Here is a 22,191-nt window from a genome sequence, read left to right as displayed (position 1 = left end):
TCAGTTTTGTTTTCAGTAAGTCTTTGTTTTTGTTTGTTTGTTTGTTTGTTTTCGAGACACAGTTTCTCTATAGCTTTGGAGCCTGTCCTGGAACTAGCTCTTGTCGAGCAGGCTGACCTCAAACTCAAAGAGATCTACCTGTCTCTGCCTCCGAAGTGCTGGGACTAAAGGCGTGTGCCATCACAGACCGGCTCAACTAAATCTTGTTATTATCTCCCTGGCTGGCCTGAAACTATGAAATTCTGGCTGTCCTTAAGTCATTAATCACCCTGCCTCAAACTCCCAAGTGCTCTATGCATATGCCAGTATGCCTAGTTCCCACGTGTTCCTATGCACACCTAACCTCAGATTTGCATGGCTTAGCTGCCTATTGCTCATAGGTTTGTGTTGCGCTGGAGTTACATGAGAGAAGAACATTAGTTCCAGGTTCTATACAGTTTCATGCTGTCAGTATATTTTAAGTAACATGAACAAGGAAACAACAATTCACCAAATGACTCAATACTTAGAAGGGCCAATAACGGCCTTTTTCTCTCCACAGGGAGTTTTCTATCCTGAAGATATGCAGCATGCTCCAAGAAGCACAAGTGTTTCACAAGGTGCTGGGAGGCACAAGGATAATTGCTAAAAAACAGTCATAGAAGGGCAGATGATAGGCCAGGACTGGACAGTAAACAAGACATAACTATACGCATCCACATACTGAATGCCTACCCTGTATCTTGGGACAGTAATTTATTATGCAGGCCTTTTAGTAACCAAGAGCTCTTAACAGTCAAACCAAAACTCAACATCAGTGATTCTTCTCTTTGTTTCCCTTTGTGACAGCTTCTGCCCATCAATTCATGTCTTTTAAATCTAACATGCCAGAAAAGGCAACCACCCAAAGGTCACTATTCAAACACTCCCAGATACAAAGGAGAACATGTTTCATTAACAGCAGACCCCTGTAGGATGGAGCAGAGGACTCTGATGCAGTGACTAGGAGGAGCAGCATACTTCAGCAAGAGAAAGGCCCACAGAAGGAGAGAGGCCTGCCCAGCCAAAAGGCATACTGCACCATTCCACAACAAGATCTCACTTGAGTTTGGTGTCATGCTAGGGCTCTGGCCAAAGTAAATTACTATGGTTCCTGATTTCCTTAAAGGAAGAACCGAGAAAGAGGACAATAAAAATTAGAGCAGCGAATGAGAGCACGAATGGCCGAGTGTAGGGTGGAAATGGCAGTCTACCATCATCTCGAGCTTCAAACCCACACTTCTGGCAGCAATTCCAGTCCTATATACACATATACTCTAAGGAAACTTCTGCCTAGGAGCACAAATCCTGGGCAAATCCATACTATACATATACGCATTCTATTTCCCATGTTAGCAGGAAGCAACCTAAATATTCATCAGAATCAAATAGTAACTCATATAACCAAATATTAGCCATTAGGGAAAGTACTAAAAACTTAAGAGCTACCAGACAATATTGATAACTTGCACAAGCCTCAGTTAAAAGTGACGAAATACATACAGTATGAGACATTCATTACAAGCTCCAAAAACGTTGAACCCAGGAAGAAGGTGCATTCCTTTAATCCCAGCACTAGAGAAGCAAGATATAGGCAGATCTCTGTGAGTTCCAGACCAACCAAGGCAAGTAGGATACACTCTCTCTCTCTCGATATTACAGACTCATATTAATAAAGCTATAATTAAGACAGACAGAGTAGAGGAACACAATCCAGAAGAATGTTCACTTTTGTAGGGGAAGCCAGAATGTGGTTCAGAAAGGGACACACTCAGAGCTTTAACAGGAGGGGTAGAGCTCTATATTTTTCACTAAATGACATGAAAAGATGTGCTAGTCATCACTTTTCATGCCCTATATATTGGTGTAATGTTGTTCAAAATAAAGAGAGATAAGGAAATAGTAAGAGAGTTGAGGGTGGAACCCCACAATGCTCCCAATCTCTAACTTACACACACATCCACCTGCCCTGTTGGGCTAACAGTGAGGCTAAAACCTGAGAAGCACAAAAAGAACACCTCCAGGCATCTCTTTGTGCTTATTGGGCAAAACCAACCCTGCAGGCTGTCTTATCACAGGACCAGTTCCAACACACTGTCCCCAAAGAGTTACTGAAGAACTGCTTTGCCATAGGGAAACAGAAAACATCTCCAAGTATATCGTTTGATGCAAGTTCCCAGATGGTTCCAACAACAGAAAAATAGATTGAATTTAGGAACAAGGCAGTCACTTTATAGATCCCTGAGGAATTGGGGAACCCTATGACCAGTATCTAGGGGAGGAGGAAATGAAAACTTGCATTTGGGAACACATTCAATTGATGCCCCAAACTAAGGGCACAAAGTACCCATAGAATGTATGTAACGTGAAGCCCAGATGAACGTGCGTACTGAACCCCCAAGTGTCATTAAAGCAGCTTGACCTGCAACAGGTAACAACTGAATTTGGCATATGCTGAGTATATTGGAAAATACCAATCTCTACCACATCTGTGTAACATATATACTGCTCACGAGTGCCAGAGAGGCAGGAAGAAGAGTGACTTACTGATCCGTAAGGAAGGCCGTTTTATTCGGTCAGACCCAAGAAAGGCTGGGTCCAGGGGGCCAAAAGGGTGGTCCTGGCCAAGGCAGAAGATGGGGCTGCTGGGAGAGGGCAGGCCCACACAACAATCTTGGAAGGCCCAGGCAAAGGCAGCACCCCCGCCGCCGCCACACACACACACACACACACACACACACACACCATCTCTCTCTCTCTCTCTCTCTCTCTCTCTGTCTCTCTCTCTTCCTCCCTCCCTCCCTCTCACCGGAGCCGGGACGAGCTTAGGGTGGTGTACGTCCCCCAACCCAACAGGGAGAAATGGGGAGGTGGGGCCTGTCACAGAGCCAACCTGGCAGTCCCCTAAGCGCACACCTAGTCCCACCCGCCCGTTGCTCACCTGGGCACACAGCTGGACGAGCTCCGGTCCACCTCCCAGGTGGCATACAAATTCATCTGCACCGGGGCGGGGGTGCGGCCTGGTCCTGGACCGCCGGGAGGCGCAGAGCCCGAGGCCACCGCGACGGCCATGGAGGTGGAGGTGGAGGAGGACGAAGAAGAGGCGGCCGCAGCAGAGGTGGACGAAGAGGACGAGGTGGCCTGGGCCAGCTTGGGGGGCGTTGGCTGTTGCGGCAGCGGCTGCTGCTGCGATGGCTGCTGCTGGGGAGACTGGGCGACCCCAGAGCCCCGCTGGCCGCTGCCGCCCCCGGCGCCACCGGGACCACCGCCCGCCCCTCCGCGTTCCGCCATGGCCTGGCCAGGGGTCGAGGGGGCTTACGCAGGGCTTACGCAGACTAAGGCCACGCCGAGCGGCTCGCAGGCTTCCCCCCGCGGTGGCGGCAGCGGGGGCTCAGCGCGACTCAGCCCGCCCGGCGAAGCGCGAGCCGCCAGCGAATCTGCACGCACGCGCGGGCCTTCGCTGCGCGCGGTCCTCGCGCTCGCCCGCCGCCGCCCGCCGCCGCCTGTTGCGGCCCGCGCGGCCCAGACACTGGGTGGGCGTGTCCGAAAGGGGGCGGGCAGCCGCGGTCCCACCCAGCCGGGCGCCAAGGGGCGGGGCCAGCCGAGCTCGGCCCCGCGGCCTTTGGGGAGGGGGCTACAGTCGGAGCGTTCTCGCAACGCTGCTCTCAGGCCTTGGAGCGCCAGCTCCGCGCTCCTCCTCCCCGTCCGGCGGCCGCTACCCCGCCAGCGGAAACCCGGGTTTTCCGGGGCGCGGTCTCGGACCGGAGAGGGCTGCACGGGAGCGCGCTCAGCCCCTGGGATCTGCCGAGTACGTAGCGGAGGCCAACGCTCAGCGGGTCACGCGTTGCGTGAGAATCGAATAACCTGCTGTGGCGACCCCTTCTGTGGGCTACTGGATACTTCGCCCACTCCTGTAAAAGGAGCTGTAAGTGGAGATCCAGCGACTGGCCACCACCTCGGGCACCTGAGCTAGGAAGTTTGCTCATGAGGGTAGGCAGGAGCCCATCGAGCTAAGGTTGGCCAAATCTAACAGCCTTTCTTCTTGGTTCAGCGCCCTCATCCCCCCCCCCCCCCCCCTCCACCCCAGCCTTCATTTCAAAGTCCCAGAGTGCCTCAGTGCTTTCTCAATTTCAAAAATTCTATTTCTCTCAAGGCCTGATCAGCTGCCATACCCCACCCCCACTGCACTTGCACCTTCCTACACCCACACCTCACTTCTCCCCAGTACTTGAGCAAATGTCATGGGATTCCATGATCCAACCCAGTCTCAGAACTCAAGGGCACCAGGGAAAAACAAGCCCTTCAAACATACACACATAACTAGTGAATCCAAGGGTTAGCAGGGACGCTGGAACAATTTAGATTTTGAAACGTAGATGTTCTCCAATAACTAAGAAGTAGGCCTTTCTGCCACAAGGTCAACGAGGAAGGCCTGACCTGGCCTACTTCCCTAGCCTACAGTTACTTCCCAGCCTAGCTTGGGTGCTAAGCTGGCTATTTTTATTCCCCAGGGACAAAGCAATAAGGTCAGACCAGACCTAAAGGTACTTCCCTCAGAGCCTTCAGACAGAGGGGTAAGGGATAATAAATTATCCACAGTTTCAGCACAGCAACCTACGATCCCATAGTCCTATGGGGTAGTCTGTGATTATAGGCAAGAAGTATATGCTTCTGCAGAAGCTAAGAAGGAGAGAGATTCAAGAGTGTCATATATTCATCCATCCTTGGGAAACAGCTTTATTTACAAAACAAGTCTAAAATAAGAACATGAAATGACAAGCCTAGGTAAGTACAGAGTTAGCTTTGGGGACCCACATATAAAGCCCAGACATACAAAGGGCCTAAAGGAAGGCCAGCTATGTGAGGGGGACCTAAAATTTGAATTCCTTGTATTTCTTGCTGCCCCCACGACTGTCCTGGGGCTGAGCTTTCCGTTTCTTTTGCTGTAGGAGAAAGAGAGAGACAGGTTACAACAGGTTAAACAATCCCCAGACAGTCATAGACATAAAAATTGAGAAAAAAAGCACTGAAAACCACAATCTCTCAGATTTGCATCACTTTCTTCTGCTTCCTGTGCCCCAGCATGATGTCATTAAGAGATGGCAACCAATGGGAGATCTCTAAGAGCTTCAGGCACTGGGTCCACCTTCCCTCTCAGCACCGAAGCACACAGCTCCACCAGGGCAGACAGACTCTCCTACTAGGCTGCCCCCCAGGGTCCCGGGTTGCACCCACCTTCTGTTTAGCAGCATGCTCAGCCACCATGTCACTGAAGTCTTCCTTCTCCACTTGTGCCTGCTGCTCCCGCACATGTTCCTCATACTTCTGGGTCATGGCCATGGGGTCCAGCTCCAACTCCTCAGGGGCCAGTGCTACTTCCACACCTTGCAGTTCAGGGGCTGGGCCCTTCCGACTCATGACCGTGGACATGTCATAGATGTGGGTTGACCCCATCATGGCTCCCCCAACAGTGGCTGTTCTCTTCTCTGGCAGTACAGTGAACAGTTGAGGTGTCTCACTGCTGTAAAAGACAAGAAAGTAAACCCAGTAAGGGACAAAGGGTCTCTGGAGTCAAAGAAACATAGATAGCATTTAGATTCTTGGAGAATTCCACGATGACTGCAGCTGAATTATCTGTACAACTTTAGGTTAGGGATGTGGCATGGGTCCGTGCTGATCCTACAGAACAGAATCTGTATGGGCTACAGACACTAAACTAAGAGATCTTCTGAGTCAAATCAGAGAGCAGAACCAGGACTTCCACATAAGGAAAGGTTAGTGGTCAAAGAGGCTAAGTTTCATAGAGAACTTTAGAGCCAGTGAAACAGCTCAGCTGGCAAGCCAGACTGACCTTTATAGGAACCCATAGAAAGGAGAAAGGAGAAAACCAACTCCAACAAGTTGTGACCGTTATGAGCTTGCTGCGGCACAATAGCACATACACACATAGGCCCACACAAACTCACCATGCATGCACACACAATAATTGTTTTTAAAAAAGGATAGCAGTCAGGCAGCAGCAGGTGGATCTCTCTGAGTTCGAGGCCAGCCTGGTCTACAAGAACTAATTCCAGGACAGCCTCCAAAACTACAGAGAAACCCTGTCTTGGGAACAAAACAAAACAAAACTATATACTGATCAAAATTGAAGATATGTAGGAATATAAAATACCCTGGGCCCAGTCAAGTAAATTTCACAAAGCTAAGCAGCCAGCCAGAAACTATTAGACATATAGCAAGGCATGGTACTGCACACCTATATTTAATCCCAGGACTGGGGAAGCTGAGACAGGAGAAGGCCATGAGTTCAAGGCCAGCCGTGGTGACATAGAGACCCCATCTCCCCACCCCACCCCCAAAAGAGCCACATGGCTTTCACCCCAGCACTAAAGGAAGCAGAGGCAGGCAGATCTCTGTGAATCCAAAGGAAGCCTGGTCTATATACAGACATAGGTCAGCCAGGGCAACACAGTAAGTAATATCCCATCTTAGAAAAAAGAACGAGAAGTTTCAACTCACAGAAAGGATAATAGTTTCAACTCACAGAAAGGATAAAAGGATTGCAAAATCAGTCCGGAAAGCTACAAGTAGTAGCACACACCTATAATCCCAGCCCTTAGGAGGTGGACGAAGAAAGAAAGAACAAAAAGAAAGAAAGGAAGGAAGGAAGGAAGGAAGGAAAAGAATTCAAGATCAGCCTAAGCTAGGCTACTTGAAATGATCTCAAAAATCAAAAAAAAAAAAAACAAAAAAAAACAAAAAAAAAAAAACAAAACCAAAAACCAATAAATGTTATAATAGCAAGCAAATGGGATTGAAGAGATAGATGACTCAGTGGTTACGAGCACTGACTGCTCTTCCAGAGGACCCAGGTTCAATTCCCAGCACTCACATGGCAGCTCACAACTGTCTGTAACTCCAGAATCCCCAACACCCTCACACACATATATATAGATGCAAAACACCAATAAAATAAAAATAAAAAATAATTAGCAAGCAAATACACAAAGTGTCATTACAGGGACCTGAGTTTGGATCTGAAAACAAATTGTGTCTCTAAATCCAGCATAGGGGCAATGGAAACAACAGCAAGTCACAGGGTCTGTGAGAAATCCTGTCTCAAAAAAATAAGAGGGACGGGCTGGAGAGGTGGCTCAGAGGTTAAGAGCATTGCCTGCTCTTCCAAAGGTCCTGAGTTCAAGTCCCAGCAACCACATGGTGGCTCACAACCATCTGTAATGGGGTCTGGTGCCCTCTTCTGGCCTGCAGGCATACACACAGAATATTATATACATAATAAATAAATATTAAAAAAAATAATAAGGGGGAGAGCAATAGATGAAGACTCTTGTGTGGCTATTCAGACCTGAAATTACTTTATTATGATCATTTCTCTACCTCAACTATCTATCCTGCTGACTTCCCACTGGTGCAAAGTTGGTGTTGAATAATTGTTAAAAGATCCAGGCAATGGTGGGGCACACCTTTAATCCCAGAACTCAGGAGGCAGAGGCAGGCAAATTTCTGTGAGTTCGAAACCAGCCTGGTCTACAGAGTGAGTTCCAGGACAGCCAAGACTACACAGAGAAACCCTGCCTCAGAAAAAAAAAAAAGACATACATGAATCTAATCTACATGGGAAGTAGAAAAAGACAAGATCTCCTGAGTAAATTGGGAGCATCGGAATGGGGGGGGGGGGCAGAAAAAAATATATAGCTCAATAAAAACAATAAAAAAATTGCTAAGAAAGGAAATAAAGAAAAACGGAATTAAAAAGTCAGCCAACCAACCTAGAAGACCAACTAAGAAGTCCTCCCCACAATTACTGCCCGACAGCTTCTCTCACCCATCCATTGCCTCCTCAATCTTCTTCTTCCTCAGCTCAATGAGTTCAGGGGTCTCCATTCCAGCTGGCACTGACGAGAATCCTCCAGGAGTGATGAGACCACTATGAGGAGGAGAGAAATAAAAGCTCCATTGTAAAGCAGCAGCCTCCAGGGACAAACAGACTGCTCTGGAGGAGCCAGGCTCCACTTCCTACCTGTCTGCAGGTGTGACAAAGCCAGTCTCATCTGGCTTGTCTTCATCACTTTCTTCCTCTTCCTCTTCTTCTGAGGATTCTTCATCAGACGGTTCTAGTTCTCCCCAAGGGGTCCGATCAATCTCTTCTTCTTCAGTTTTGGTCTGAAAGAGATTCCTCATTCACTCAACAAGTACTTACTGTGTGCCTACTGCCCACCCTGCTGTCACGAAAGATGGACGAGTAAGCACATAAATCCCCTAAAGGAAAGCTGCGTGACCAATCAAGAAAACACATGCCCCAACTCCCTGATAATGAAGTTACAGACCACCTATTCCTAACCTCTTAAGCACTGAGTAAAATCAAACTCAGCAGCCTCCCCATACCTGAAACTCAGCAGCGTTGGTTCCAAACACATCCCCATAAAGTGGCTTCCCAGTCTCATCTACTGGGGGTTTGCCCCATCCACCAGCATGGTATCCAAAGGAACAGCTCTGCAGAGGAGGAAACATGAATGAGTTTCTCCTAAACTCTAGAAAAGGCTGAAAAAAGTTAACACTCCAGGATACAAAGCTCACTCTGGGAAACTAGGATGGCAAAACATAGTTAAACATTAGAAGACATTTAAAGAAAAACAAAACAAAACCATGGAAGGTGGTGCTCACCTTTAATCCCAGCACTTGGGAGGCAGAGGCAGGTGGATCTCTGTGAGTTCCAGGCCAGACTAGACTACAGAGCAAGTCCATAATAGACAAGGCTGCTACACAGAGAAACCCTGTCTCAAAAAAACAAGGAAACAAATAAAAATAATAAAAACTATTGGGGCTGGAGAGATGGCTCCGTGGTTAAGAGCATTTGCTTTTACAGCAAACCTGGGTCCAGTTCTCAGCACCTACATGGCAGCTCACCACTGTCTGTAACTCCAGTCACAGAGAATCTGACACCATTTCCTGGCCTCTGAAGACATCAGGCATACACACAGATGTAGGTAAAACAATAAACATAAAAAAGTAAATAAGTAAAAGCTACTACTTTTTAAAAAAGGATGTTAACTCAGTGGGTAAAGAAGGGCTTTTCTTCTGTAAAAGTAAGGACCTGAATCAAATATTCAGCTACACAGGGCTGCTCACACCTATAATAAGCCAGCATTAGGGGGTGAAGACAGGTGGATCCCAAGGGCTTACTGGCCAGCCAACCTAGCTAAAACAGCTTCTGGTTCAAGATAGATCCTGTCTCAAAGCAATAACACAGAGAACCATTAAGAGAGACCATCTATCACTCCATATTCTGCTCTGTCCACACATTCGTGAATAACATATACACACTCCTGTGCATATAACACACACACACACACACACACACACACACATAAGAAGAAAAAATAAAAACAAAAAACCAGGCAGCCAAGAGGGAAAACAAACTCTCTGCTCACCTCAGGAATAGGTGAATTCAGCCCAGGAATTTTCAGGTTCGGGTAGGATGGGGGTGGCCCATATCGCTGCATGGCAATCAGCCATGGGGGAGGGACTTTGTGAGCATTCTGTAGGAAAAGCAGAACAGGATATGACCCATCTTCCCCTACCCATCTTTCCCTTCTGCTCCTATTCTCATCCTCTCTCTGTTTTCCCCAGCCACATAGTCAACACTTACGGGTCCTACTGGCATCCCTAAGGAAATCCTTAGTTCATCAGATAGGTCTCCAGGCTTCTTCTCCTTCAGCCGTGTCTCAAACTCCTTCCCCTGCGGAAAAAGCACAGCCTGCTCTATTGGGGATTCCAGACACATCCTAAGATCTCAGTGGCATGGGGATATGAGAACAGACAAGAAGTCCTAATCGCCATCAGATACAAAGTCTCATGAGGACTGCTGGGCTCCCACTTAGATTTTGGGTAGAACAGGAAAAGGAAGAAAGCCAGACTCCTTCTGCTACAAATGCACTGAGAGAGTAAGGCCAAATGCAGGGCCTGCTTTCTCACTTGTGAAACGAGGCCCCTGGACAGGATGGCTGTCAGCATCCTTCTATCTCAATCACCTTTTCATGCCATGGTGATTAACATTTCAAAAATTGGGGGTAAGAACAAAACTTTCTCCCACTTAAAACACAAAATGTTTCTGCATAACACCGGCCACTTGGCATGTTGTCCCTAAACCACCCGCAAAAACATCACTTCAAATACCTGGTCTATAACTCTCTCCTGAAAAAAGGACTTGTTTGAGGGAGAAAAAAAAAAAAAAAAAAAACCACATACTGTCCTGTCTTACCCAGGGCCAGCAATGGGAAATTTTAAGGCTAAGGATCACTGTACTAGCTTTGAAATGGACTTTAACCAAAGTCAACATCAAGATTCAGCCCTGTACCTCCCAGCCCCCTTCCCGAACCTCATAATATAGGTCCCCATGGATAGTGAGCTTTGGCTTGGTCTGCCACTTGAAGAAGGCATCATGCAGTTTCTGGTAGTCAATATCTATCTTCCCCATCTTGGGCCGAACTTTCTCTCTCATTTTTGACTTCATGGTCTTTTGTTCTTCCTGTAAAAAGTATCAGAAGAGATGAATTCCTAGTATTAGTCAATTCTTTATTAGACACTCTGGCTCCAATTCAATGGAACCTCATTTATCTCACTCTGAAAAATCAGCTTAGCTTCAAGAAGCCCCTGAGCACAACAGCAGCACCTGAAATTCAAATGGCGCGGTCTACTGAACAAAACAGACCCACTTTATGAAAGCAATCTCAGTGTTCTGGCAGTCCCTACTGCTTGAATGTGTGACCAAGAGAACAAGACCAAGGCTGGAGAGTTGGCTCACTGGTTTAAAAACACTAGCACTGCCGGGCGGTGGTGGCGCACGCCTTTAATCCCAGCACTCGGGAGGCAGAGGCAGGCGGATCTCTGTGAGTTCGAGGCCAGAGACCCTGTCTCGAAAAACCAAAAAAAAAAAAAAAAAAAAAAAAAAAACACTAGCACTTTCGCAGAGGCCATAACTTCAGTTCCCAGCACCTATATGGTGGCTTACAGTAAGTCCCAACTCTAGTTCCAAAGGTATATGACATCCTCTGATCTCCACAGGCACTGGGTATAAACCCAGTACATACATGCATGCAAGCAAAACACCACATATAAAAAGCAAACTAAAATCTAAAACTAAGAGAGTGAGGACTAGATGACTACATGAAGACAGTTTCCATGTAAAGTTTTCAATCACAGACAACTAGTGCTCAACGTATTTACTTAAAATATTTAAACTTAAAATTTACACAAGCATTGTGCTAGGCAGTTTTATGTCAACTTGACACAAGCTGGAGTCATCTGAGAGGAGAGACCCTCAATTAAGAAAATGGCTCCCTATGATCTGTAGGGCAGGGGTTCTCAACCTTCCTGACACTGTGACTCTTTAATACAATTCCTCATGTTGTCCTGACCCCGAACATAGAATTATTTTCATTGTTACTTCATAACTGTAATTTTGTTACTGTTATGACTTGTAATGTAAATATCTGTGTTTTCTGATGGTCTTAGGTGACCCCTGTGAAAGGGTCGTTTGACACCCTCCACCCCAACAAAGGGGCCAGCTGCTGTTGTAGGACATTTTCTTAATTAGTGATTGATGGGGGAGGGCCTATGTCTGAGCTGGTGGTCCTGGGTGTTATAAGAAAGCAAACTGAGTAACACTCGGGAGGCAGAGGCAGGAGGATCTCTGTGAGTTCGAGACCAGCCTGGTCTATAGAGCTAGTTCCAGGACAGGCTCCAAAGCCACAGAGAAACCCTGTCTCGAAAAACCAAAAAAAAAAAAAAGAAAGCAAACTGAGCAAGGTGGTGATGGCAATGCACACTTTTAATCACAGCACTTGGGAGGCAGAGCTGTGAGTTCGAGGCCAACCTGGTCTGCAAAAGCTAGTTCCAGGACAGCTAAGACTATTACATAAAGAAACCCTGTCTCGAAACACCCCCCCCCACCCCAAACAAAGAATGCTGAGCAAGTCATGTGGAGCAGGCCAGTAAGCAGCTCCCCGCCATGGTTTCTGCATCAGCTCCTGCCTCCAGGTTCCTGACCTGCTAGAGTTCCTGCCCTCACTGCTTTTGATGATCCACTGTTACAATGGAACTGTGAATGAAATAAACCTTCCCTCTCCACGTTGCCTTTGGTCATGATGTTTTATTACAGCAATAGTAACCCAATTAAGCCAAGCATCATTTGCACCTCTAGCTAAAGATGCATCAGAAAACAGCAAGCAGACCTAAGTGAAGGCAGGCAGAAAGAAAAGAGAGGAAGAAAGCGGCTATTCAGAACCAGGAACCTCAAACTAGCAAAGGAGTGATGCTCTAAGTTCAAACTCAAGGTCTACTTACAGTGCTGACTTCTAATCTGGAAAAGGTTAATTAGACCAATTCTAAGGCAGCCTGCTACCAAGGGTAAGGGTGGCTGAACTCAAGATTTGTGCCCCAGTCCGGCCTCACCTTCTCCTGCAGGGCCTCTCGCATCTCCTGAATGCCCGTGCGTTTGATGAAGTCTGGCAGCTCAAAAGGGGGCTTCTCAATGCCCCGCTTGCCTTGCAGGTACTTGCGCTTAAAACACCAGTGGCGTGGCACAGGGACAGAGTTCCGGGTAGCCTTGAGGTGGACCAAGAGCTTAGGGTCCTGTGCTGTCACGTCGTGCATCTCCACAACATCAGGCCGAGCCACCAGCTGAAAAGCAGAGCAATACAAAGCCCACCTCTTGACTAAAACTGTCTTCTCTTTCTCAAGACACCTATACCAAGCATCCATAAAAGCCCCTCCCTGGAAGCCCGCTAAAGCCCCTCCCTTTAAGCCCTCTAAAGCCCCTCCCTGGAAGCCCTCTAAAGCCCCTCCCTGGAAGCCCTCTAAAGCATGCTTGGTGGGCTGAATGCACGCCACCATTTCCCAGCCTCCAGGTCCAGATGGGTCATCTCGGCTCTAACCTGCTTGAGTTCTGCCACAGTAAAGCGATTCATTCGGCGCAGCTTCTTCTTGGACAGCTTAGGAGCTTCTGGCTTCTTTTCCTAAAATAAAGTAACCTCTTAGGTGGACCTCAGGTGGGAATCAAACTGCCAAGCCCACTTCAATGCTTAAATCATAAAAGCCTTTTACCATGGTGCCTACGGGAAACACCTCAACTTTCTGTGCCCTGCATCTGTCTCCAATTGTGAGGGGGCCTGACCTGTTCATCATCGCTGCTGTCATCATCACTGTCCTTGTGCTCCTCCTCAAAGCCCTTCTTCTTAGGGACTGCAGAGTTTTCCATTTTGTCAAGTTTCTCCGGCTCCTTTTCTTTTTCCTTCTTCACATCATCAGTGAGCTAAGGAGACAGAGCATTTGAAAATCTCATTCTCCTGACACACCTCCATTTTGATGTATGCAAGCAATGATCCCAGTCTCATGTCACCGCATCCCATACCCATCAAGTGTGGCCCACTCAGAGCACACACTCCTTGTACCTTGAAAGCCTCAAAAATCCTCTTGAAGAAGATGAAGTTGGGCTCGTAGATTTCAGGCTCTTCGGTCACATATTCAATCTCGACATCAGCAGCAGGGGAGTCAGAGCCTCGAGACCGAGCTGAGTCTTTCTCTCGGTCCCCAGAGCTCTCTGAAGATGCTGTGCGTACCCGCTGGGGCTTTTTCTTCTTCTTTCGGTTCCGACGCTTCCGGTTTTTCTATGAAAACAGGAAAACTACCTCAGTCAGAGAATCTGCACCCTATGCATCTCTGCATCACCCTTCTGGACGGGCTTCATCACATACCTCCTTTTTGGATATGGACACAGTGTCCTCCTCAGTCTCTGATGCTGACTGTCCCAGGGATGAGCGAGTGTCTGTCTCCATTTCTTCTTCCTCTGCTTGAGAAGAATGTGGCAATCAACTCGCCTAACAGTAACTTCACAGTCATCTTTTCCTTTTCTTTTTTTGAAACAGGGTGGTCTCAAACTTACTATGTAGACAAGAAGGACTGTGCACTTCTGATCCTCCTCTCTCTACCTCTAAGTGCTGGGATCAAGAATATATGCATTACCACACCCAGTTTTCTCGTCACTAGAGTCAGCTGTTCTCTAAACCGTGCTCTTCTCAGGATGAGAAAGGAGGACATGGCCTCAGTACAACACTGTGGTCCAGTCCTGTGCTGCAGCTTTAGAACACACTACTCACCCTGCTGAGAGTTCATCTCTTCCTGACGGCTTTCCTTCAGCTGCAGAATCTTTTCCAAAGCCTGGGGGATCTTGGGGCCCACAGAGGGATCATCCATCTGCCAGAGAAAATACAATTAAAAGAGCCGCCTCCCTCATTCCTATCTCTTGTCTTGGAAAGACTACTGGGTGGGTGGTGACACACAACAGATAAGGCTCTGCATCCCTTAGGATTCTGCCCAAGATGTCTCCCAAGTCCTTAACCCTAAAGTTCATTGTAGCTAACTGTAGTTCCTGCCTATGCCCAAGAATTTAAGCCACCCCCACACCACAGACTCCCCTGAGATCCTAAAGCAGTCCCCTCTAAACTACAACCTTTCTGACCAAAGAAAGAAGCCAGCAGTCTCACCTCTCTGTTTTCATCTCCAGGGGGTGGTGGAGGACCCCGAGGGCGAGGAACAGGTGCCCCCATGGGCAAAACAGTGGGAGTGGGAACCACAGGGCCTACTGGAGCAGCTACTGTGTGAAGGAAAAAAGTCCAATGTCAGAATAGTCTCCTGGTGGCAGCTGTCCTACAGGGCACAAGGTGATGAAGGGCACAGGAGAACTTGTAGGGTGCTGGTATGTTCTGGTATAGGCTTCCCAGGCTGGCTGCACATACACATGGTATGTAAAAACTTATGACCTAGAATACACTTGTTATATACTTAAGTTTTTCTTTCTTCTTTTGAATGATTATTTTTCTATTTTCTTCTCTCAGATTCCATTTGTGTGGTTATAGCCACAGAGGCCATAACAGGAAGTCCGATCCCTCAAGCTGGAGTTACCTGTGATTGTAAGTCACCCAGTGTGGCTGGTCGGGTAGAACTCGGGTCCTCTGCATGACGAGCAGGCACTCTTAAGTAATGAAATATCTCTCCAACCTCTTTTGTTTTTTCATTTGTTTTCTAATTTTTATTTATTTCATATGTAGAATGTTTCACCAGGTGTTGGTGGCACATGACTTTAATCTCAGCTCTTAGGAGGCAGATCTCTGAGAGTTCAAGGCCAGCCTGGTCTACAAGAGCTAGTTCCAGGACAGGCTCCAAAGCTACAAAGAAACCCTGTCTCGAAAAACCACAAAAAAAAAAAAAAAAAAAAAAAAAAGGACTGTTTCTTCTGCACATACTTATGTACACATGCACTCCTGGTGCCTGAAGAGGTCAAAAGAGAAGGTCAGATCCCCTAAAAATGTAGTTGAGTTATGAGCCAGCATGTGATGCTGAGAGCTGAACCTAGGTCCTCAGCAAGAGTAACAAGTACCCTAAACAACTCTATCTCTCCAGCCCTTTTGTTTTGGAGATAGGTTCTATGTTGCTCAAGCTCATGATCCTTTCTTTGGCCTCTGACCAATAGGATTACAGGTTACAGATATGCACCATCATGGCTGACTTTAATCGTTTCATTTTTGTTTTGGAGACAAGGGTCTCCCTATGTAGCTCAGGCTAGTTTAGAACTTGCTTTGTAAACCATATTGCTCTCAACCTCACAGAGATGAGCCTGGCTCTGGCTCTGGAAGGTATATACCACCAAGCTCAGCAAGTAGTTTATTGATGTGTATGGGTTTTTTGTGTGCATGCATATATACGTACATGTGTGCCTGGTGCCCAAGGAGGTCAGGTGAGGGCACTGCATCCCTTGGAAGTGGAGTTACAGATGACTGTAACCTACCATATGGGTACTAGGAACAGAACCTGGGACCTCTGCAAGAGCACCAAATGCTCTTAACCACTGAGTCATCTCTCTAGTCTCAGTAATCTTTTAAATTTGATATATATACTCGTCCCTTGGTATCCATGGGGACTTTGTTTTAGGACCACACCCAAATACTGGAATCAGAATGCTCAAGTCCTTCGTAGAAAACATAGGATTTGCACAGAATCTGTAAATACACTTTGTATATTTTAAGATCATTTCTAATACCCACGACAATACAAATGCTATGTAAATAGATCTGTTAGTGAATGACAAGAAAAAGTCTGTATGTGTTGATTACAGACACATATTTTAAGTATATATATATTTAAATAAAATATATATCAACATATAAAAACATACATATAAATATATCTTTAAATACACATATATGTGTGTGTATATATTTTTTTTTAAATGATAAACTACAAGGAATTTCCAACTTTTAAATTATTTAACTTCGTTTTATATGCATTGGTATAACAGTGTCATAGTCTCTGGAACTGGAGTTACAGACAATAATTGGAGTTATAAGCAGTCATGTGGGTGCTGGGAATTGAACCCGAGTCCTCTGGAAGAGCAGTCAGTGCTCTTAACTACTGAGCCATCTCACCAGCCTCAATATATATATATTTTTTTTAATTATTATATATATATATTATATATATTTTTAATTATGTAAGTCAGACAGTGGTGGTACATCCCTTTAATCCCAGTTTTTGGGAGGCAGAGGCAGGTCAGCCAGATCTACAGAGTGATTTTCAGAACAGCCAGGGCTACACAGAGAAACACAGGTTTTCAAGTAGCCCAGACCATCTTTGAAATTGATTTATTACCTAGGACGAACTGTACCCTCCTGCCGTTACCTCTCAAGCAATAGGATTATAGAAATGTGGCAGCATGCCCAGATAAAAAGAAGTATTTTAAAAATTACCTTCTGTGCTCCTCCCTTCCACTCAAGGGTCTTACCTCGAGGGCCCAGAGGAGTACGAACACCCAGCTGACCCATATCTTGAGGAGGCCGAGGGACTGCAGTGCCCATCTTGGCAATCTCCTGCTGTCGTTCCTGCTCCATTAACACAGCGGCCTATAAGAGGGGAGTGAAGACACAGCGAAAAAGAATTTGGCACCAACTCGTTCTTTCAGGAGTGCAATCAGGAAGCCGCGAGGGGCTGACAACCTCCACTCCTACATCTGCACAAAACTTGTTAAATTAGAACTATTCACCACAATGCAAAATTCCTAGAAACCACTAAGAAAAACCCTAGGAAATTTCTGGTTCCTAAAAGAGAATTCACTATTTAAGTAAACACTACCATCTACTTTTCAATGAATTTTCTTCCCCCAGAGTTCAAACTATTTAGAAAGAACCATGAGTCATTTTCTTTTAGTTATCCCTTAAAATCTGCCACAACCTAGACAAACTAGTAGGCCATCCATGTGTCCACATTTGTATTTAATGCTTGCCTTCTAATACTCCTAAATTACCCACTGGGTAAACTTGACATGGGGCAGAACATCTTCACATCATTCCCAAACCTATACTCATCACAGTCTAAATCCAATACAAATGACCACATATGCCAGCATTCTCCACAAAGTACCCAAATGATGCCACGTAAGACTAGCAGTAATCAGCCTAGCACTGATGGAGCACATCTTTAATCCCAGAACTCGGGAGGCAGAGGCAGATATCTCTCTGAGTTCAAGGCCAGCCCAGTCTACAGAGCGAGACCCAAGACGGCCAGAGCTACAAAGACAACTGTCTTGAAAAACAAAACAAAAAAGTAATTGTAAATATTTTCTGTAATAGATAAATATTATATGTGTCATTATCACAGAAATTGTGCTACATACTTGATTTAGTTTGATTCTTTCTTTTTCTAGTAACAACCCTCTAAAAATTAAAAAATCATTTTTAATTTATACACCACACAAAAGCGGGTCGCACAATGCTAAATCCTGGACTCTACATAAAAATGGAAATACAGGAACTTAGTTGGTAATGAGGTAGCCTCCAAGGCAAACTTGAATGAAGCATCTTGATTTGTATACTAAGTAATATTAAACAGCTTCCTATGGACGGACCACGATGTGGAAAGTTAGGGCTTCTGTTGCTCTAAGAGCTCATGTTCCTTCAGTGAATGATTTCCTTGCTTAAAAAGAAAACAACCTCATTCTAGCAACAATACAGCCCAAGCCAATCTACCAAAATTTTTGCTTCTAGGATTCTCTGTCACCTTGTACCTATGTTCTAGTCTTCAATCAATACCTTCCTAAAAGGCATGGCCTCAGGGTCTAGCTTTCGGAGGCTTCATTTCTGCATCGAGGACCTACTGCATGCTAGGTACAAGTTTCTACCTGTCCTACCTGTTTGGCACGTTCCTCTTGCTGCATCAGCAAAGCTGCCTGCTGCTGTGCTAGCTTCAGCCGTTCATCTTCCGATAATGCCACAGGCTCACCAACTCGGAGAGGAGGCGGGGGCCCCAGATTTGGTGGGTGAGCCATAGGAAAGCCAAGGCCAAGGCCTGGTGGAGGTGGTGGAGGTGGTGGAGGAGGCTGTAGAGGGGGGAGTCCCATAGGTGGTGGTGGCATAGGAATCCCAGACAGCTATGGGGGGAAAAAATACAGTTATGAACTAGAAAGCATTTCTTCATTTTAGAAGCATTTGCTGGAGACCCAGCAAAAGAGCTAGGCATTCAAAGTCAAATGATGCAGAACCGAGAAGAGGCTAACTTTAGAGCACTGATCAAACGAAGCTATTGGTGCCTCTGAAAAATAACAGGCACATACATTTTGCATTCAATTTAAGGAGATGCAAGGACACCTCTAAAATCCATATAGGAACTTTACAATACACACACACCAACAGACCCTAGGTCAAAGCCACTACTTTAGAAGAAGATACTCAAATATTAGATTCTAAAGGGACTTAAAGAAATAGGAACCAGGGTTGTAGAGACAGACCAGCAGTGAAGAACTGCTCTTGCATCGTAGGGGTCAATTCCCAGCAGCCAGATGATGGCTCACAATCCTCTGTCACTCCAGCAACAGTGATGCCACCCGCTATGATGGCTTCCTGTTGACACTGCATGCACATTGTGCCCATGCACGGAGGCAAAACACACACACACACACACACTATTTTTTTTCGAGACAGGATTTCCCTGTGTAACCCTGGCTGTCCTGGAACTCCCTCTGTAGACCAAGATGGAATCAGAGCTCCACCAGTGCTGGGATTAAAGGCATTCACCATCAGCACTCGGGAGGCAGAGGCAGGCGGATCTCTGTGAGTTCGAGACCAGCCTGGTCTACAAGAGCTAGTTCCAGGACAGGCTCCAAAACCACAGAGAAACCCTGTCTCGAAAAACCAAAAAAAAAAAAAAAAAAAAAAAAAAAAAGGCATTCACCATCACTGCTCATTTTTATTTTTTTTTTTCAAGAAATAGAAACCAAAGTGCCAGGGCACAGAATGCCAATGAATTACTAAATACAAGAGGTATATAATAAGATCAGAGCATTTGCCTTAAAGTCTCAGTGAATAATTTGGGAGTTAGGCCTGATAACAAGCACATGACTACATCCAATTGGGAGAGAATCAAGTAAGAATTCTAGGTTTCAAGCTGAATCTTGAATAAATCCAGTTTGGAAGAGCAGACATTAGGGACTGAAGCAATACAGGCACTAAGTCAGAAGTGAACAGGGAGCTGGAGAGATGGCTCAGTGGTTAAGAGCACTGCCTGTCCTCAGGTCCTGAGTTCAGTTCCCAGCAACCACATGGAGGCTCACAACCATCTGTAATGAGATCTGGTGCCCTCTTCTGGCCTGCAGGCATACATGCAGACAGAATACGGATGATACTGTATACATAATAAATAAATAGATTTTTTTTCTTTTTTCGAGACAGGGTTTCTCTGTAGCTTTGGAGCCTGTCCTGGAACTAGTTCTTATAGACCAGGCTGGCCTCGAACTCACAGAGATCTGCCTGCCTCTGCCTCTTGAGTGCTGGAATTAAAGGTGTGCACCACCACCGCCCAGCATAAATAGATTTTTTAAAAAAAGTGAACAGGCCCCAATTTTGTCTCATCAACCCCCCTCCCTTTAATTCATGATCCCATCTGCTAGCTGGATCTCCAGGCCAAGGCATGAGAGAAAGACCACCCTGAGCAGAAAAGGGCTACAAACAGTCTCTTACCTGGGCTGACATAGGAGGCGGAGCGGCTTTGTCCCCATCCTCTCCTCTTAAAACTGGTCGATTCAGCACGATGCCAGTCTACAAAAGAAAAGGGAACTCCGTGTCAGACTAAGAGAAACTATTCCATTACACGACCTCCTCTCCCATTCATTTAGTTAACAAAATTCACCAACGCCCGTTTGCCAGAGACTGGGGCTGAAACCTGAGAGAAGCAAGCGGGGTAGAATCGATTACAACAAAGCAAAGGCAAAAAATTGGCAAAGCGTTCAAGCCCTGGCTTGCTGTGATGAAGTACATAAGAAACGAAGACCAAGCCAGTCGTGGATTTTTAATCCCAGAGCACTCCGGAGGCGAAGGCAAGATGATCTCTTTAGTTCGAGTCCACCTTGGTCTACAGAGTGAGTTCTAGGACTGTCAGGGCTACCAGAAAAACACTCTCTCGAAAAACTAAAAAAAGTAAAAGAAACGAAGACCCATCCACGTGAAGTCTTAGAGCCCTCTAGTAAAAAGTTAGACCTATCTTGAACAAACACTCACCTGGCGGGTGTAGGTCTGCAGCCGTTCAACCAGCTCCTCGCGACTCCCTGTTGGACGAAGCACAGAATCCGGGGGTCAGTAGCAACCCCAACAGACCAGCTGGGCTAAGTCGGGCCGCAGCGGCCTGTCTCCGCCCCCCGCCCGTGGGTCTCCTGGGTAACCAGGCTCCTCTTCTCCACAAGACCACGCAGCCTCCCTTGACCACCCCATGAGCCTCACCCTGGATCGGAGCTCCTATTTCCGCCAATTTGGCCTGAAGCTCCTGGGCAGCCCAGGCGCCATAGTGGCCTGGAGGTGGCGGCGGTGGCAACTGCAATTCTCCTTTGGGAGGTTCTGGATGCTCCGCCGCCATCTTAGCCACAAGAAGGCGCGCGACCAACACGGAAGCTCGTTTCAGCCACCGAGCCTACTTCACGGAACTTCCGGCAGCGCGGTCCACCATGTCCCCCGGTGATTGGAAAGCACTTGATCGAGAAAACCCCACCCCCTCCGCCGTTTGGTAGGAGAAAGAATACGCCACTAACCAAAGGCTGCAAAACCTTCTGGGAGTTGTAGTCTGCGGTTGCACCGCCTACAGGCTGAACGCTTGCCGCAGCACCCAGTACCCAAAGGTAGATCCGCCGCTAGGGCCGCGGAAAGGGCGGCCCTCTGCTGTGCGGGTCCTTTCTGCTTCTCACCGGACCAAATGCTTACTGAGCCTTCTGGTCCGACATCCTCAGTGATGCAGTACCTGGATGCTTATTTCCCCCAGGAACTCCTAGAGACTGCTTTCTGGCGCCCGCCAAGTAGGAGGTTGGAGCCGATGCCTCTGAATAAAACAGTGTCCGATTGTTTGCCTGTTCGCTACGACCCGAGCGAGCTTGAATAGGCTGAAAGGGGATCAGAGCCCGTGGAGGAACGGACCCGCTGGGCTGTGTTCCAGATGCTTGACTTGGGGGAAGGGCAATTCTAAAATCCCCCTTTCTACATTCGAGAAAGGCTTAAATAAATGCCTTTCCTGCCAAATGTTTCCCTTCCTTTCTAGATTTCATACCATATTCAATTTTCCACCTTCCGGTTTTAAAACGAAATATGCACCACTTGCATGTCATTGTCTGTGGAGGCCAAAGTTTCAGATCTCCTGTAACTAGTTACAGACGGTTATGACTCAAACGCAGGTCCTCTGCAAAAGCAACAAGTGCTTTTAATGCCATCTCTCCATCCCCAAGGTTTTCGTTGTTGTTAGGGAGGCAGAGGCAGGCGGATCTCTGAGTTCGAGGCCAGCCTGGTCTACAAGAGCTAGCTCCAGGAAAGGCTCCAAAGCTACAGAGAAACCTTGTCTCGAAAAAATAAAAAATAAAAAAATAAAAATAAAAAAACCCAGTGTGTCACCATGTGGCCCAGGCTAGCCTCGAACTCCTGCTCCTTTGAGAACTATACATGTGCACTACCATGTCCTGCTTCATGGCTTGGCAGGCCTGGTATTTGAGATTTAGACTCACTATGTAGCTCCGACTGCCCTGGAACAAACTATAGCTCAGGCTAAACCTCTAGTTTGGGCAAGCCACCTGCC

At 46.7% G+C, this 22,191-nt stretch overlaps 2 protein-coding genes across 9 annotated transcripts in view; both read right to left on the bottom strand.

The window, feature by feature from the left end:
• Pacs1 (phosphofurin acidic cluster sorting protein 1) overlaps positions 1-3,646 on the bottom strand; it is a 120,620-nt gene extending 116,974 nt beyond the window's left edge. The window contains exon 1 of one of the 5 annotated variants that reach the window (XM_041661461.1): positions 2,960-3,646. In XM_041661461.1, the coding sequence (XP_041517395.1) occupies positions 2,960-3,309 (350 nt within the window). In that variant the 5' untranslated portion in view covers positions 3,310-3,646. The remainder of the gene's footprint in view (positions 1-2,959) is intronic. The other 4 variants (XM_041661457.1, XM_041661459.1, XM_041661458.1 and 1 more) reach the window with 4 other exon arrangements.
• A 1,093-nt stretch (positions 3,647-4,739) lies between these two features.
• On the bottom strand, positions 4,740-21,034 carry Sf3b2 (splicing factor 3b subunit 2). Of its 4 annotated transcripts, none has more exons than XM_041662107.1 (20): positions 20,859-21,034; positions 20,640-20,686; positions 20,103-20,180; positions 18,278-18,517; positions 16,877-16,994; positions 14,583-14,692; positions 14,196-14,292; positions 13,794-13,888; positions 13,491-13,706; positions 13,214-13,351; positions 12,975-13,055; positions 12,493-12,720; positions 10,418-10,567; positions 9,689-9,778; positions 9,471-9,578; positions 8,425-8,532; positions 8,060-8,202; positions 7,865-7,966; positions 5,254-5,539; positions 4,740-4,961 (listed from the first exon to the last, which is right to left on the bottom strand). In XM_041662107.1, the coding sequence occupies exons 1-20, from the start codon at positions 20,989-20,991 to the stop codon at positions 4,890-4,892; spliced, it is 2,640 nt and encodes an 879-aa protein (XP_041518041.1). In that variant the 5' UTR covers positions 20,992-21,034; the 3' UTR covers positions 4,740-4,889. The 4 variants fall into 4 exon arrangements, with proteins under 4 accessions (XP_041518041.1, XP_041518043.1, XP_041518042.1 ...); XM_041662109.1 differs by having other exon boundaries at positions 14,583-14,689; XM_041662108.1 differs by having other exon boundaries at positions 13,794-13,885; positions 20,859-21,033.
• Positions 21,035-22,191: the final 1,157 nt, after the last annotated feature.

This window comes from Microtus oregoni, unplaced genomic scaffold, assembly GCF_018167655.1.
Source record: "Microtus oregoni isolate MIOR12 unplaced genomic scaffold, Mior012 000012F_ref0000307, whole genome shotgun sequence".
Taxonomy (NCBI): Eukaryota; Metazoa; Chordata; class Mammalia; order Rodentia; family Cricetidae; genus Microtus; species Microtus oregoni.
Note: the sequence above shows the minus strand (reverse complement) of the source record. Positions and strands in the feature narration are given on the sequence as shown.

What these genes read in the sequence shown, in the direction of transcription:
- Sf3b2 (XM_041662107.1), bottom strand. Translation starts at nt 20,991, where the DNA reads ATGGCGGCGGAGCATCCAGAACCTCCCAAAGGAGAATTGCAGTTGCCA. An exon ending in TGCAGACCTACACCCGCCAG is followed by an intron (nt 20,181 to 20,639) that starts GTGAGTGTTTGT and finishes TTTCTTTTGTAG; the next exon opens with ACTGGCATCGTGCTGAATCG. An exon ending in CTGGAGATGAAAACAGAGAG is followed by an intron (nt 14,293 to 14,582) that starts GTGAGACTGCTG and finishes TTTCTCTGGCAG; the next exon opens with ATGGATGATCCCTCTGTGGG.